Source organism: Saccopteryx bilineata, chromosome 1 (assembly GCF_036850765.1).
Source record: "Saccopteryx bilineata isolate mSacBil1 chromosome 1, mSacBil1_pri_phased_curated, whole genome shotgun sequence".
NCBI classification, from domain to species: domain Eukaryota; kingdom Metazoa; phylum Chordata; class Mammalia; order Chiroptera; family Emballonuridae; genus Saccopteryx; species Saccopteryx bilineata.
The window spans coordinates 53441132-53457652 of NC_089490.1; the positions used below are offsets into that span (position 1 = coordinate 53441132).

Here is a 16521-nt window from a genome sequence, read left to right on the forward strand (position 1 = left end):
TTCCTTGCTATCTTCATACTACTCACCAGATCACCAAAGCTTCCCTGCCCCGCTGACTTTCTCACAGCTTCTGCCCCTCAGAAAGTCCTCCCTCTTCTTCAAATCTGACTTGTATTTCCAAACCCAGCACCTCTTTCTCACAGCCTTTGCTACGTGGAAGTAATTTCTCTGAATTGTTCTTGTCTGTTTCCATCTAGTGCTACCTCTATAACTCATTATACTTATTTTGTCCCATATTTTACTTCTGTATAAAGTTCATCTTCATATCTCCTGTGATGCCAAACACAGAAATTGGTTGAACGAATGGAAGAATGGGAAGCTAGTTGTCATGATTTAGTGCACGCAAAGTGAAGTTTCATTTAACTGACACAGTAAGAGTATTGTGTATCAGTGAATGATTTCTAGTGGAATTCTCTAATGCTGCTGTGAGTGAGGATTTAAGTATATAGTCTATCAACTTTTTCATATTTCTTTTGATTGTTCAGAAATCTTATTTTAAGTTCTTTGTACTTGACTCTATCCTAGATATTTTAGTGAGTTGAACACTATCCTTATTGTGAATAGCATTTTTACGTTATGCTATTTAAGCATTGCTTGGATGACACGTGTATAAGTATACATATATACACAGACATGAATTCACACATACTTTACCTAATATTAATATGGTGGACAACTGTGTTTTCCCACACAGTGACTATTAGATGGATGAATGGATTCACTAGCCAGATTATGCTCTTTACTAGTTGTTTTCTGCCTTTTGATAAATTCCATTGATGTATTTTCTGGTTATACTTTTAGTAACTCATTGTAGTATGAACTGTAAAAGTGCTAGTAACTAGATTGCAGAAGTATGTGTAGGATTTGTTGGTTATAATTGATTTTAGTGGAAGAAACATATAACTCTAGCACAGGAGTAGTCAACCTTTTTATACCTACCGCCCACTTTTGTATCTCTGTTAGTAGTAAAATTTTCTAACCGCCCACCAGTTCTACAGTAATGGTGATTTATAAAGTAGGGAAGTAACTTTACTTTATAAAATTTATAAAGCAGAGTTACAGCAAGTTAAAGCATATAATAATAATTACTTACCAAGTACTTTATGTCAGATTTTCACTAAGTTTGGCAGAATAAATCTTTATAAAACAACTTACTTTAGTTAAATCTATCTTTTTATTTATTTATACTTTGGTTGCTCTGCTACCGCCCACCATGACAACTGGAACGCCCACTAGTGGGTGGTAGGGACCAGGTTGACTACCACTGCTCTAGCATAAGGAGTTATAATGCTGTGGGGTATAAAAATTATAACACACTTAAGATTTAGAATAGAGTGATATATTTGAATTTTCAAACTGAACTTTTCTTTTTGGCCAAACATCAATCCTTTGGGGCTTTTAGACTATTACTTTTGGGACCATATTAAGGATCATAGTTAGGATATTTGTGCTTAGCTCTGCCTATATGTGGGCCTTGAATTTGTATATCAGTGAGACTCACAGCTATTTTAAAAAGAGCAGATACAGTTAGTGAATGTTGTTTATTTTCTGGTTGAAACTAGTTTTTCATCCTTTTGAGCTTTATTTTATTAACAGCTCTTCAATTTGGACTTAGAATTGGTTTAATGTCAACTTCCTCCTGTTTGCAAAGGGGAAAGCTCATTTATTTTTCATGCTTCTTTGTCATGTTGTTCCCTTTGCTTCTGAGAAAAGGGCACCAACCTATTTAAATAGGAAGTTTAGGCTATTTTTAGAGCTAGGCAGGTTAATTTAAATGGCCAGCCTGGTAATGTCCTCCTTGGTGAATGACGCACGTAGGTTTTAGATGATGTCGGCATGCTGTTTTCACTTATAGTCAGGAATCAGCTGGAGCAATTTGTGTGCTTTGGGCTTTGGTGTTGACGTAGGTACTGGGTACAAATATGTTTGAGGAAACATCTCATTTCCATATAAATGAAGGAAGATTAAAAAAAAATTAGATAGCTTGCCCTTAAATCCAGCTGGTATCACAAGGATGATGACAGTATTTATTTTGACTTTCTGGAAAAAACAGCTTAGGTTGTGTTTAAGCAAAGTGAAGTCATTACAGGTTTATTTAGAAATACTTTTTGTATTCATGTTTTTGGAATTGTTTTTTAGTATCAGCTCTGTGTACATTTATTTGAAAAATTATGTTTTTAGTGTATATTTCTCTAAACTCCAATTTTAATTTCTTGATAAGTTTTATAAATAGCTTCACTTAAGAAATTTATACAGTCACATCAAGAACCTTGTCAACTTGATTTTAATGAAAGAGGAGCCAAAGAGTTCCTCTTCCATGACAAAACTGGAGTTCTCTTTTTAAAAGACATAGTAAATAACAGTTTGACTGAAATGAGTTTTTGTGTTATTTCCATGTGTCTTCTAGCTGGGGTAAGCAGGCTGCAGTGCTGAGTGGACTCTTCCTGCTGGGAGAGTCTTGAAGACCACATGTGGGTCTCAGTACTTCTCAGTGACAACCTTCTGGGACTTCTCTTTCTAGTGCCTCTCAACTAACAACTGTTCAATCTCTTCAATTCTATAGTGGTTCTCAAACCCTTTCTTTTTTCAATTTTTCTTTTTTTTTCTTTCTCTTTTCTTTTTCTTTAGGTGAGAGGAGGCTAGATAGTGAGGCAGACTCCCACGTGCACCCCAACAGGGATCCACCTGGCAACCCCATCTTGGGCCAATGCTTGAGTACCAACCTATTTTTAGTGCCTGAGGCTGATACGCTCCAATGGAGCTATGCTCAGTGCCTGGGGCTATGTTCAAACCAATTGAGCCACTGGCTGCAGGAGGGGATGAGTGAGAGAAGGGAGTAAGAGGGAGAAGAAGCAGATGGTCACTTCTCCTGTGTGCCCCGACTGAGAATCAAACCCAGGACGTTCATACACCAGGCCAGTGCTCTATCCACTGAGACATTGGCCAGGGCCTAATTTTTCTTATCACTTATTACTGTCTTTATTTTTCTTATCACATATTATGTAGTGCTTTATGGTTAACAAAGAGGTTATACTTGCCTTTTCTTATTTGACCCCCTCAGATCAACCCTAGTTGATAGGCAAATTAATTATGTTTATTCTAATTTTATTAGTGCAAAAACTGAAGCACGATCCGAGCCACACACCTGAAGCAGAGGAACTACATTGAAACCCAGGTGTGGTGTTCGGACTCCAGAACCCATACCTTTAACTACTATGCTACCTTACACATGTTGCAAACTTCTTGCCTTTTTATCCCAGTACTGTTTCTCATATCTCTATGCTTCAGCTTCCTTGGTTTATTTTCCAACTTTGATTTTGCACTTTGTTTCCTGCCTCTGTGCCTCTGTCACACTCCTACACATGTGCCTTTCAAAATTCTGCCCATTCTTTTTCTTTAAATTGATTAGGGTGACATTAGTTAATAACAGTATATAGGTATACTTTCTTTTTTTATTGAATTTTTAAATTTATTGTGTTAACTTGGATTCAAGTGTCCCACTCAATATAACACCCTCACCTCCAACAATGTGCCCTTCAGTACACCCCCCGCCCCCCACTCCAATCTTCTTCCCCCACTTCCCTCTGGGATTTGCTGTCCTGTTATCTATATCTCTGTGTTATGTATACATAATTTCACTAATCCCTTCACCTTCTCTGATCCCATCCCCTTCAAGTGTACATCTCTTTATACATGATCTGTATGTTGCATTGTGTGCCCACCACCCAAAGTCAAATGATCTTCTGTTGCCATATATTTGACCCCCTTTACCTTTAACAACTCCTTTGCCCTCTTTCCCTCTGGTAACCACCATACTGTTGTCTGTGGCTGTGAGCTTTGTTTTGTTTTTCTTGTTTGTTCATTTGTTGCTGTCAGTTTTATATCCCACACATGAGTGAATTCATATGGTTAACTTTTTCTGCCTGACTTATTTTGCTTAGCGTACTATTCTCAGGATCCATCCATGTTCATGCATACCTCTTCTGGGTATCTACCTGAAAAATTTGAAAACATTTATTTGCAAAGATATATATATATCCCTATGTTCATTGCTGCGTTATTCACAGAGGCCAAGACCTGAAAACAACCAAAGTGTCAAAATCCTGCCCATCTTTTTTTTTAGTGTTCAATTCCAGTGCCTTCTCTTTCATGAAACTTTGCAGGATTCCTCAGAGCATGGAAGAACCTACTCTTTTCTAATGGCCTTTATTTTTACATTACTTTCTTGTATTGTAGTTTTTTCTATTTGATTTCTCTCGTTATTACATAAGTTGTTTGAATGTTTAAATGGTATCACACCTTTATGCTGTTTCTAGCATCTAACTACAGTGCCTTGTCATGGTCAAGTATATATTGTTTAACTATATTGCATTGGGTGAAAACGTATCAAGTTATATTTTCACTAGGTCAGAATTAAAGCCTCTGATGGTGTCAAAAGGATATGGGAAGGTTCAGTATTATCCTTTGTTACATCTGTCTAATAAACTTAGGAACCTATACATACTTGAGACATCTTTCTTATTATAGCCTCAGTTTGCTCGACCTCTTAGGGTACAACTTATTCACTAAAGATCTTATTTAAGTTGTGACTAATTGAGTACTTTGTTGATATTAAAATAATTTCATTATAATGTTTTATATTTTTAGCAGTTTCTAATATGATAATTGCTAGTAGTAACTGAATTTCTTGGCAAACAAAAGAAGACCCAACTTTTAGTATCAACATCATTTTTTTGGTAATTCATTAAAAAGGGAAAGTCTCTTTAAAGTTTATGCCTAACTTAAAGAGCATAGCAAGCAAGGAATGTTGAATGTAATTAAAATTTTTTTTTAATAACTCAGTAATAATTAAGATAATTTGAACTGTGAAATTCATATAGTCAGTTGGAGATACTCAGTTGAATCTGAACTGATGAGGACTTTCCCTGAAATTTTCTTTATATTTTTATTTTTTATTTTGCGAGAGAGAGAGGCAGAGGGACAGACAGGGACAGACAGGAAGGGAGAGAGATGAGAAGCATCAACTCATATTTGTGGCACTTTAGTTGTTCATTGATTACTTTTTCATATGTGCCTTGACCTGGGGACGTGAGCCAAGTCAGTGACCCCTTGCTCAAGCCAGTGATCTTGGGCTGAAGCCAGCGACCATAGCGACCTTGGTTTCAAACCAGTGACCATGGGGTCATGTCTATGATTCCATGATCAAGCAGGCGACCCCGCACTCAAGCTGGTGAGCCTGCACTCAGGCCAGTGGCCTCGGGGTTTCTAACATAGGTTTTCAGCGTCCCAGTCTGATACTCTATCCCCTGCTCTACCACTTGGTCAGGCCCCTTTTATGTCTTTAATTGCTCCCCTTTTTTTCCACCCTTTTTTCCATAAGAATGGATGGTGTAAAAACTACATCAGTTCACTATCTGTGACATCTTAGTTTTACGCACAAGCTTGGCAATTTTATACTTCCTTATTGAGACAGAAAGATGTGTACATTTATACACAATAATAGTGCTATCTTGCTATGCAATTATTCAACCAAAGTTTGAAGCAACCCTTTTAAATGTTCTTTAAAAAAATTCTCAAGTATTTAAAAAGAAAATTCTCAAGTACTTACTTGATCATTTTTTAAAAAAATCGTGCTTTAAAGATGCTTTTATTTTACTTCATTGCTGGTAACTAGGTCATGTTCTATGAAGATTTAACCCAACTTTCTTATTTTTGAGAAATATTTCAGGGAATTTTAGGAACTGTCCATAAAGACTTGCTACATTCAGATTAAATGTTTAGAACTATTCTTTTGCATGTGCTGTGGTGCCAGATAATTAAGGTCTAATTTGATAAATTTTAGCATTTATGAATTGAGTAGTTTGTAACAACCGATTTCAGAAAGAAATATCCCTAGTACAATGGAGCAAGTCTTAATTAGAGTACCAGAGCTGTCAGTTACTGCCTGTTGACTTTGGGTAAGTCACTTAAGTCAAGACTCAGTTTCCCTATTTGACAAATGTGCACCTGTTTGTCAGCTCTTCAATAGTGCTTGGGTTTGTAATTCTGCAGTTCATTTTTCTGCTTGCTGTTTTTTCATACGCAACCATTAGTTTTACATGTTCATTAAGTTATCTCATGGATTCTCTACCTGATTTTTCCTTTTGCTTTATAGAAGAACATGTTTTTACCCCTTCTGAATTCCTTGTAGGCATAACTTTGAATTCATTTATTTTTTTTCTAGTTGACAATATTTGGAGTATTCCTATACTTTATTTAATTTAGAAATCTTTGTTTAAATGAAAGATTAATTTATCCGGGATATCTTTTTTTAATTAATCATGTAAAATTTTTTTTAAAAACTTTTTTGTTACTAATAGTATTGCTTTTAAACAATTGACCCACTATCCTTCCTTGTCATATGTTGACCCCAGGCCAAACTTCTCTGTTCCTAGCTGGTTCACTGTCAGTCTCTCTGGTACTTCTGTCAGTACCCAAGTAGATGGTCTTCTGAATATTCTGGCTTCTCAGTTTTTTTACCCTTCTCTCTCCCAGTGATCTTATCCTTCATCCTACCTCATCTTCTCACTCTGATAGTCGTACCTCTGACTTCGTAAGTCAGTAACTGCAGGTCCTTCATAATCTCAACCTTCATAATCTCAACTTGAAGCATCCTCAACTCTGACCTCCATCTTGAACATCTCCATCTCTGCTTCTAGTACCTCCATCCCAACAATCTTTCGACCTTATCAATTCTTAAAATCTGTGTGAATTTCACTGACCTTTCATTGTCTCTTACTCTCCTGATGACTTTTCTTCCCTTTATACCCAGTTTCTATTTATTTCATGTTATTGTTTGCCTGCTAAAGTCCAATTCTAGTTAAATCTCTCTGTCTAAATCTTAAATCCTCGAGCAGAATGTTGTTGGAGCAACATGTATCGTCTTGCCAACTGACTTCACTTTCATTTCACGACTAGCCCTTTGCAGAGCTCGCTCACACTGTCTGCCGTCATGCTGTGTGTTCGTCCCGGGCCGTTCACTCTTCCGTACTTCCTTTTCTCTCAACACTGCTTTCTCTGCTTATACTTTTGCTAATAATCTAATTTCTTATTTTCTTACAAAGATAGGTACAATTAACAGAGAACTTTGACAAGCTCTTACCATCACATACATCCATGTTCCAGCATCAGTGCTCATACTCTTTTCTTCTGTTTTGAATGAATGTAAAGGTTCCTGTCAACCCTTCCACACTAGACTCCTTTCCTATTTGTCACCTTTTTAAAGATGTAGTTGTAGCCATTCTTCCTTCTCCCTTTCTCTGTTTCATTAATTTTTTCAAAATCATCAGTTTCCCCTTCTCTACGATCATTTCTATCACCCTGCATATGTACCGTTAATTCTTCCATTGTTTTTTTTTTTAATTCCTTTCTTAGTCCCATGTTCTTCTTCAACTAGTTGTTGCTACTTTTCCCCCCTCTCCTTTACAGCAAAATTTCTACAGGTAATTGTCATTACTCATGGTCTTCAATTTCTCTTCCTCATTCCCTCTTGTATTGGACTTCTGTTTTCTCCCTCCCTCCTGCTTTGCAGACACTTACGTTCAGGTCACCAGTTATAACCTCAGCCCTCATCTTAATTTCTATTTGTAGCATACTACACAAGTTGATTACACTCTCCCTTAGAAACACTTTCTTCATTGGCTTCTAGATCAGCACAGTCTTTAGTTATCCTGCAAATGCTTTTGCTTATTTTTTTCTTCTCATTTTTTTCGTTGCAGATTTACTTCTCACCTCTTGTCTTTGTAATACTGGATTTTTTTTTCTCTATGTACTCATTTAAATTTACTTAGTAACCTCATCTAGTCTCATGTTTTTTACTGCTATTTTATGCTTAAGACTTCTATGTCAAACAGTCGAATTAATAGCTTTAACTTAATGTCTGAAGGCATCTCAAACTTAGTATTTCCAAAACTGAGCTCTTGATATCTCAGCATGTTTCTTTGTGGTTTTCTCTTTTTTAGTTAATGGTAACTTTCTGCTTCAAGGTGCTCAGGGCAAAAGCCTTTGAATCATCTTTAGCATCTGTGACTAATACTCCACATTCATTTATCAACAAATCCTTTTGACTCTATCTTTAGATTACATTGTGTCCATAAAGTCATGGTGTACTTTTGACTGGTCACAGGAAAGCAACAAAAGATGATAGAAATGTGAAATCTGCACCAAATGAAAGGAAAACCCTCCCAGTTTCTGTAGGATGATGATGTAACACCGTGTATACAGCAGAGCAGCCCACGGCCATGCCAGTCGAGATGTGGATGGTACAGAGGAAAGTTCAGTGTGTTCTGTGGCTCGCTAAATTCGAATCCGTGACCAAAGTGCAACGTGAATATCGGCGTGTTTATAACGAAGCACCACCACATAGGAATAACATTACTCGGTGGGATAAGCAGTTGAAGGAAACCGGCAGCTTGGTGGAGAAACCTCGTTCTGGTAGGCCATCAGTCAGTGACAAGTCTGTAGAGGCTATATGGGATAGCTACCTAAGGAGCCCTAAAAAATCTATGCGTGAGCCCACATTGAACTGCACTGAATAGGTATGAAACTGAGAGAGTTTTCCTTTTATTTGGTGATTTCACATTTCTATCATCTTTTGTTGCTTACCTGCCAGGGGGATCCTATTGAAATGCAATAGGATGATTGAGAATGGTATGATTTTGATCATTGAATTCCTGTCAGTTCAACTATTTGACTCTTTCTCATAGTAGAAGTCGGAGTGTTTACAGTGACCCACAAGGCCCTGTCTGATCTGAGCCATCTTCCCATCTCATCCTCTTAACTCTTCAACTTTATTTCCTATCACTATTTCTCTTACTTCAGACAAGACATTCTGAACTTTTTGCCTTTTCCCTGATGTGCTAAACATGCTCATACCCCAGGACCTTTGCACTAGCTGGTCCTCCTGCCGGGAACATATATTTTCTTGGATGTATGCATGGTACATATCCTCACTTCCTTCAACTCTTCCTTTAACTGTCATCTCTCTTCCTATTTAAAATGGCAGTAGTCCCGCCTGCTCCCCTAATCACCTACTCCTGCTGTACTCTTCTTCATAGCATTTGTCATCATTTCACATATGTATTTTACTCATTTATTTTGTTTTTGTCTTTTTCCTGACTGGAATGTAAGTTCCATAAGAATATACTTTTTTTCTTCTGTATCCTTTGACTCTAGAATAGTGTCTACACAATACTAGGTACTTTGTAAATGTTTGAATAAGTATGAAGTTTTAGTTTTTTTAGTATCACAATTCTTGTGTTACAGATAGAAATTGAGCCTTAGGACTTCAGTAAATTGTGGAGATGACACATAAATCCACATTTGTCTTGGCTGAAATCACTGAACATATTATTAATTTACCCATTATGATACTGTGTGTTTGTTTTTTTTTTTTTGTTTTTTTTTTTTTTTTTTTTACAGAGACAGAGAGATTCAGAGAGAGGGATAGATAGGGACAGACAGACAGTAACAGAGAGATCTGAGAAGCATCAATCATCAGTTTTTCGTTGTGAGACTTTAGTTGTTCATTGATTGCTTGTGCCTTGACTGCGGGCCTTCAGCAGACCGAGTAACCCCTTGCTCAAGCCAGTGACCTTGGGTCCAAGCTGGTGAGCTTTTGCTCAAACCAGATGAGCCTGGGCTCAAGCTGGCGACCTCAGGGTCTCGAACCTGGGTCCTCTGAGTCCCACCCCGATGCTCTATCTACTGCGCCACCGCCCGGTCAGGCCGATACTGTGTTTATAAACTTGATATTAGGTTAATTGCTTTGTAACAGAGGAAAATCATCAGTATTATACATTTTATGTGTGCTTTTACTCTCAATAACTACCAGTTTGGGAGAAGATAGAAACAAATCTTTAACATTTAATTTATGTTAAAGCAATATTTTTGATAGATCATAGAAACAGGAAGAGAGAATTAAGCTATTTCTTCAAATTAAGCATCTTTTGGAGTAAGAATTCTGAGAAACTCAACTTTTCTGCTTTGTAGCAACAAAAAATTGCTATATTTACTGAGATGAAAAATATCTGAATCGCCTGACCTGTGGTGGTGCAGTGGATAAAGCGTCGACCTGGAAATGCTGAGGTTGCCGGTTCAAAACCCTGGGCTTGCCTGGTCAAGGCACATATGGGAGTTGATGCTTCCAGCTCCTCCCCCCTTCTCTCTCTCTCTCCTCTCTCTCCCTCTCTGTCTCTCTCTCCTCTCCAAAAAAAAAAAAAAAAAAAAAAAGAATAAAAAAAAAATCTGAATCCAGTGAGCTCGAAGCAGCAAGGAATAAGTAAGAACACAGTTTCTCTGGTTCAGATGGTTGAGGTATTCCATGGGTGTGGACTCCACAGGTGGCAGCTGGAATCTCTGTTCATTTTCTACCAGTGAATTGTTCTTAATTCAATGGAATCATAGATTTTCAGAAATTATCAAAGCAACTCACAGTCAAATAGGGAACTGATGAGGGATAGAGATCACAATCGGAAGGTAGTCACAGATCGTGATGAGTATGAATCATGCTCTTAAGTTTTTGCAGCTGCTTTTAAAGTGCAAACTGTAGAATATATCTAGTTGGCATTTCCTAGCACCTGCCCTATTTGTGGTTCACATTCAAAAGGACTGATTGAGCGGAAAGTAAATTCTATGTACCAGGAAGAACTGGTACCCTTGGATTATGGAACTGAAATATGAATCCCAGATCTGGCCCTAAACTTTGGCCAATTGATCAGACTGGCTATTGCTTGTGTCCATTCATCCAGGTCCTTGAAAGTAGACTCTTTCATGAAATGCTGATATTAGTTGAGAGGTGGTAAAATTTTAGATGAGAATTGACTTGTATGCTAATAGCATTGTCCCTTGTGGTTTTAATGGAAAGCCTAAAGTGTTTGTTTATCAAGTTTCTTTAATTTGAAGAATGTCTAACTCCAAATTCTGTCTTCTTTTTAGTGGGCAGAGCTGAAATCTATGCTCAGCTCTTTGAGCTTTTGGGTGAAAACTCCTGGGCTTTTGGAGTGTCCTGCAGCCATGGGAGTCAGCCAAGGATTGGGGAAGAGTTAATGCACAGATTTTGGGGTAGCCCCATGTAGTTCCCTTCTTTTAGGCATTTAATTTTTAAATATCCAGCGACTGGCAGCTCCATACTCCATTCTTTAATACCTTAGGTCGATAAGACCATGTCTGTCTGTCTGAATTCTAGCTGTCTCATATCACTGAGACTGGGAAGTCCCTTCAGGGGATATGCCTATAAATGTCATGCTCATCCACTGTGATTCATTTCTTCTCAGAGTCCAATCTCTTTCAGTTTAGGCCTATTTTTGCCTTTCTGATGCATATAAATAGTTGTTTGTTATATTTTGTTTGAAGTTTATAATCATTAGATGTGGAAGGGTTACTCTGCCTTTATTGAAAATGGAACCTCAGTAAGTTGGGATAGATAGTTTTCATTATCATTTAGATCAAAATATTTTCTAATTTTCATTATAATTTCTTCTTTGAGTCATGAGTTACTTAGACATATAAACTTTTATTTTCTAACATAAAGATTTTCTAATTATCTTTGTTATTAATTTCTATCTTAATTTCACTATGGTGAGAGAGTATAGTCTATACAATTTTTTTTTTTAACTTTTTTTTTTTTTTTTGCTTTCTTCCGAAGCTGGAAACGGGGAGAGACAGTCGGACAGACTCCCGCATGCGCCCCACTGGGATCTACCCGGCACGCCCACCAGGGGCGACGCTCTGCCCCTCCGGGGTGTCGCTCCGTCGGGACCAGAGCCACTCCAGCGCCTGGGGCAGAGGCCAAGGAGCCATCCCCAGCGCCCGGGCCATCCCCGCTCCAATGGAGCCTCGGCTGCGGGAGGGGAAGAGAGAGACAGAGAGGAAGGGGGGGGTGGAGAAGCAAACGGGCGCCTCTCCTATGTGCCCCGGCCGGGAATTGAACCCGGGTCCCCCACACTCCAGGCCGACGCTCCACCACTGAGCCAACCGGCCAGGGCCCAATTTTGTTTTTGAGAGAGAGACAGGAAGGGGGAGAAGGATCGGGGAGGAGAGAGATGAGAAGCATCAACTCATAGTTTCTTCAATTTAGTTGTTCATTGATTGTTTCTAATATGTGCCTTGACCAGGGGGCTCAAGCGGAACCAGTGACCCCTTGCTCAAGCCAGCGACCTTGGGCTTCAAGTTAGCTGCCTTTCTTGGTGATAAACCCACACTCAAGCCAGCAAGCCTGCACTCAAGCCAACCTTGGGGTTTTAAACCAGGTCCCTCCGTGTCCAGGGCCAAGGCTCAATCTACTCTGCCATCACTGGTCAGGGAATATATGATTTTAATTATTTGAAATTTGTTAGATTAGATATATAACTCCATCTGTGGTCAGTTAATACCAGTATTCTCTGTTCACCAATGAAAGATTTGCATTCTTAGCTGTTAGGTGTAGTGTCCTGCATATATCAGTTAAGTCATGTTTGTTAATGGTGTTCAAATATCACATAGTTTAAATTCAGAATTATGTCCTCCTTGTAAATCAACTTTTAAAGAATGAATTTTCCCTTTCTATCTCTGGTAATGACTTTTCCTTTAAATCTACTTTGTCTGCTTTTAATATAGCAAAAACTTTCTTCGGATCGGTTTTTCACTGTGCATTTTTTTTCTTCTTTTTACTTATAACTTTCTGATATCTTTATTATTTTTTTTTCAGTAGTTAGGTTTTGCTTTTTTTTAATCCCATTGTGACAGTCTGTCTTTTAATGGTAACATTTAGATTACGTAGAGTTAGTCTAATTGCTGTGTTTGCGTTTAAATCAGCCACATACTAGTTATTTTTAGTTTCCTTCACTTGTTCTGTGTTGTTTTTTCATCTCACCATACCCATTCATTGACTTCTCAGTTGTATTATGCATTGCATTACTTTCATTTGTCATAGTAACATGACTTTATTTTTTTTTTTTTAAGGAAAAGATAGAGTTTTTAATACTCCGTTATGTGAACAAGGAATTATTGGATTTGGGATTGGACTTGCAGTCACTGGTGCTACCGCCATTGCAGAAATTCAGTTTGCAGATTATATTTTTCCTGCTTTTGATCAGGTAGGAAGATTGCATTTTACTGTAGTTGATCATTTGTAGGTTAAGTCCATGAAATATTGAAGTTTTGCCTCCACTCTCCCACCCCCTATATTAGGGACTTTTTGTTACCTTTGAGTTAGTGCATTGCAAGTTATGTTGTTACGGGCATAAGTTTAAAGATCTCATAAAGTGGTCCAAGGAAATGGGTGGGAATAAAGAACTTGTGACATGTCCCTTCTCTTTTCCCTCCTCAGATTGTTAATGAAGCTGCCAAGTATCGATATCGCTCTGGGGATCTTTTTAATTGTGGAAGCCTCACCATACGTTCTCCATGGGGCTGTGTCGGCCATGGGGGTCTTTATCATTCTCAGAGTCCTGAAGCTTTTTTTGCCCACTGCCCAGGAATCAAGGTATCTTCCTTTGTGTACTCTTTTAAATCTCCATTTGATGTTTCCATTTTGGTTCATTCTATTAATCTTAACTAATATGCTTATCCAGAGGAAAGCAAACAGGAGTTTTAGAATTTATGTAAACAATTCTTTTTAAAAGAGAGCTTTGCATTTTTTTTTTTAGATTCACTAATCCATTGCTCAGGTTTATAGGGTGTTTTTTTTAAGCAGCACCTTGCTTGACCCTGATATTGATTTCAGGCTTTAATGAATAAGACTGAGAACATAGTTGGTTTATTTTTCTTGTTTGCTCTATGTTTCTTTCTTTTTTTTTTTTTTTAATTATTTATTTTTTTTCAGAGACAGAGCAAGAGTCAGAGAGAGGGATAGATAGGGACAGACAGACAGGAACTGAGAGAGATGAGAAGCATCAATCATCAGTTTTTCGTTGGGACTCCTTAGTTGTTCCTTGATTGCTTTCTCATATGTGCCTTGACTGCGAGCCTTCTGCAGACCGAATAACCCCTTGATCGAGCCAGCGACCTTGGGTCCAAGCTGGTGAGCTTTTGCTCACACCAGATGAGCCTGCGCTCAAGCTGGGACCTCGGGGTCTCGAACCTGAGTCTTCCACATCCCAGTTCGACGCTCTATCCACTGTGCCACCGCCTGGTCAGGCATCTATGTTTCTTTCTTAATAGGTCTTTTCACTTAATGGATTGTGGGGTAAACTAAGAATCTTCTGTTTATTTCATAGAGGAATAAGACTATTGCTGTTAGTCTATTTCTTTTTAAATAAACTAAGAAAAGCCTTTGTTACCTAGGTGTGCTTTTCAGTCCAGGTAAGATACTATTTGCTCAAATGATTAATTTTGAAGCATCTCTCTTTTATAGCCTTCCAAAACAATCTTAGGTTTCTATAATAGCTTAGGTCATCTAATGAAAACATTTTGCATATTTTCAGTCTTAATATTTTAATTTTCTTCTTTTCTAGTTCTGTTTACTGAAGAGCTCTTTAGGGAATCATCATAAAAACTCATAGATGTGTTCACCCAGGACTGTGTCTATTTTTTGAAAATATAAGGTCTACCGCCAAGTTCTGTCTGTTTCTATCACAAGTTTCCACACGTAAGCACATGTTTATTTGGCGCATGTGTGCCTCTCTATTTTTATCACTTAATGTATACATACTGACGTAGCAAATTAACTAAAACAAAGTTGATTCATGTTAGTCTTATGTGTGAAGCGATAGTGTACCCATGGCTCCTGATAAAGTTTATTTACGCCACTGTATTGTATATGAATTTCAACAAGGAGGAAATGCTACAGAAGCATGTAGAAATTTATTGAAAGTATTTGGTGAAGGTACAGTTTCTGATAGGACATGCAGAAGATGGTTCGAAAAATTTGAAACAGGTGATTTCGACCTTTCTGATAAGCCACGTTCTGGACAACCATCTTTGATTGATGATGATGTTGTTAAGACCATGTTGAGGCAAGATCCTTTCTGACAACATCGGAGATCGCAGAAAGGCTTAATTCAGCTCAGCAAACCATTTCGGACCATGTTCGGAAGATAGGATTGGTGTGGAAATATATTATTTAATAAAGTTTATTGACGGTAAGAAAAATTTGTATTTTGTTTTATTCCAAAAATGGACAGAACTTTCCGGTAGACCTTATATGAACTGGTTTTAAACATATCCTTATGTTTTATTTATTTATTTTTTTCTACTAGAGCTAAGTCAAAGTTTTTTCAGTTGAGTACAGGTTGCATGATTTTTCAATGTAATATGGAAGTGGTAAGTTGGGACAAAAACCACATTTAAGACAATAGTTATTTTTGTGTTTGTGCTGAACATTGATTCACCTTTAATGATTATGATGTTACCCAGTATTTTTAAGAACAGATCTCTTCTCTCAATCCCCTACTTTCTCTACTCTTCTCCTCTTTCTCTCTTTTTTTAAACCCAAAATGAAAATATACATATAGCACAAAATGCTAAAAATAAATACAATCTGATAAAGAAAAATTAAGTAGGAACATTAGAAAGACATTGTGATGTGGTAAGCAATGTGTTTAGCAATTAATTTATAGAAAATGAAATAGTGAGACTTGAGCTGCTGTTTTACTTTTTAAATGAAAACCCTTCAATAAAAATGGTATTAAAATGATTTTGAAAGCCAAATATAGTTTGCTTCAAGGAACCTTATTTGAGCCTTTGTGATAAATTTAGATTTTTTTAAAATTTAGTGAGAGTAGGGGAGAGAGACAGACAGACAGACTCCCACATGCACCCAGATGGGAATCGACTGGGCAAGTCACCTAGGGGCAGTGCTATGCCCATCTGGGGCATTGCTCTGTTGCTCAGCAACTGAGCAATTTTTAGCACCTGAGGTGGAGAGCACCATGGAGCCATCCTCAGCACCCGGGCCAACTTGCTGGAGGTGGGGGAGAGAGAGAGTGAGAGGGAGAGGGGAAGGGTGGAGAAGCAGGTGGTCATTTCTCCTGTGTGTGTGCCCTGAGCAGAATCAAAGCCAGGACAACCGTACGCCTGGTGAGAGCTCCACTACAGAGCACCTAATTCAGATTTATTTTATTGGTAACTCTTCCAATGTAACTCTTGTCTTTATGAAGTTATTTAACATTCATTAAAAATTAGACACAGTTTGTAATTTGAGGCAAAATGGTGTAGAAGTTAAGAGCTGGAGCTGTTGATGTTATTCAGAACTGGGTGGGTATCCCTGGTCTAGCAAGCAACCTAACCTTGGGCAAGCTATTTGATCTTTCTCTAAGCTTTATTCTGAATTTCTATATTGGAGGAAATAATAGCTACCTGTGGGGTTTCTGTGGATAGTAGCTGAGTTAGTCCACGTAGAGTTCTTGGCCTACTTAACACACGTGCTACCTGCTGCATTGTCATCTTCCTCATTATCAATCCCATCCTCAAGAAGGTTCTGGAGCCCTTTTCTGTTAACTGGAAGTATGTAGTATCTACTACACTTTTCTTTTAACTTTTTAATAACTGGATGTTACAGTGCTC

The 16521-nt window shown here is 37.9% G+C and overlaps 1 protein-coding gene across 1 annotated transcript in view; it reads left to right on the plus strand.

The window, feature by feature from the left end:
• BCKDHB (branched chain keto acid dehydrogenase E1 subunit beta) overlaps positions 1-16521 on the plus strand; it is a 233054-nt gene that overhangs the window by 39026 nt on the left and 177507 nt on the right. The window contains exons 4-5 of the mRNA XM_066253993.1: positions 12979-13112; positions 13346-13501. Of these exons, the coding sequence (XP_066110090.1) occupies positions 12979-13112; positions 13346-13501 (290 nt within the window). The remainder of the gene's footprint in view (positions 1-12978; positions 13113-13345; positions 13502-16521) is intronic.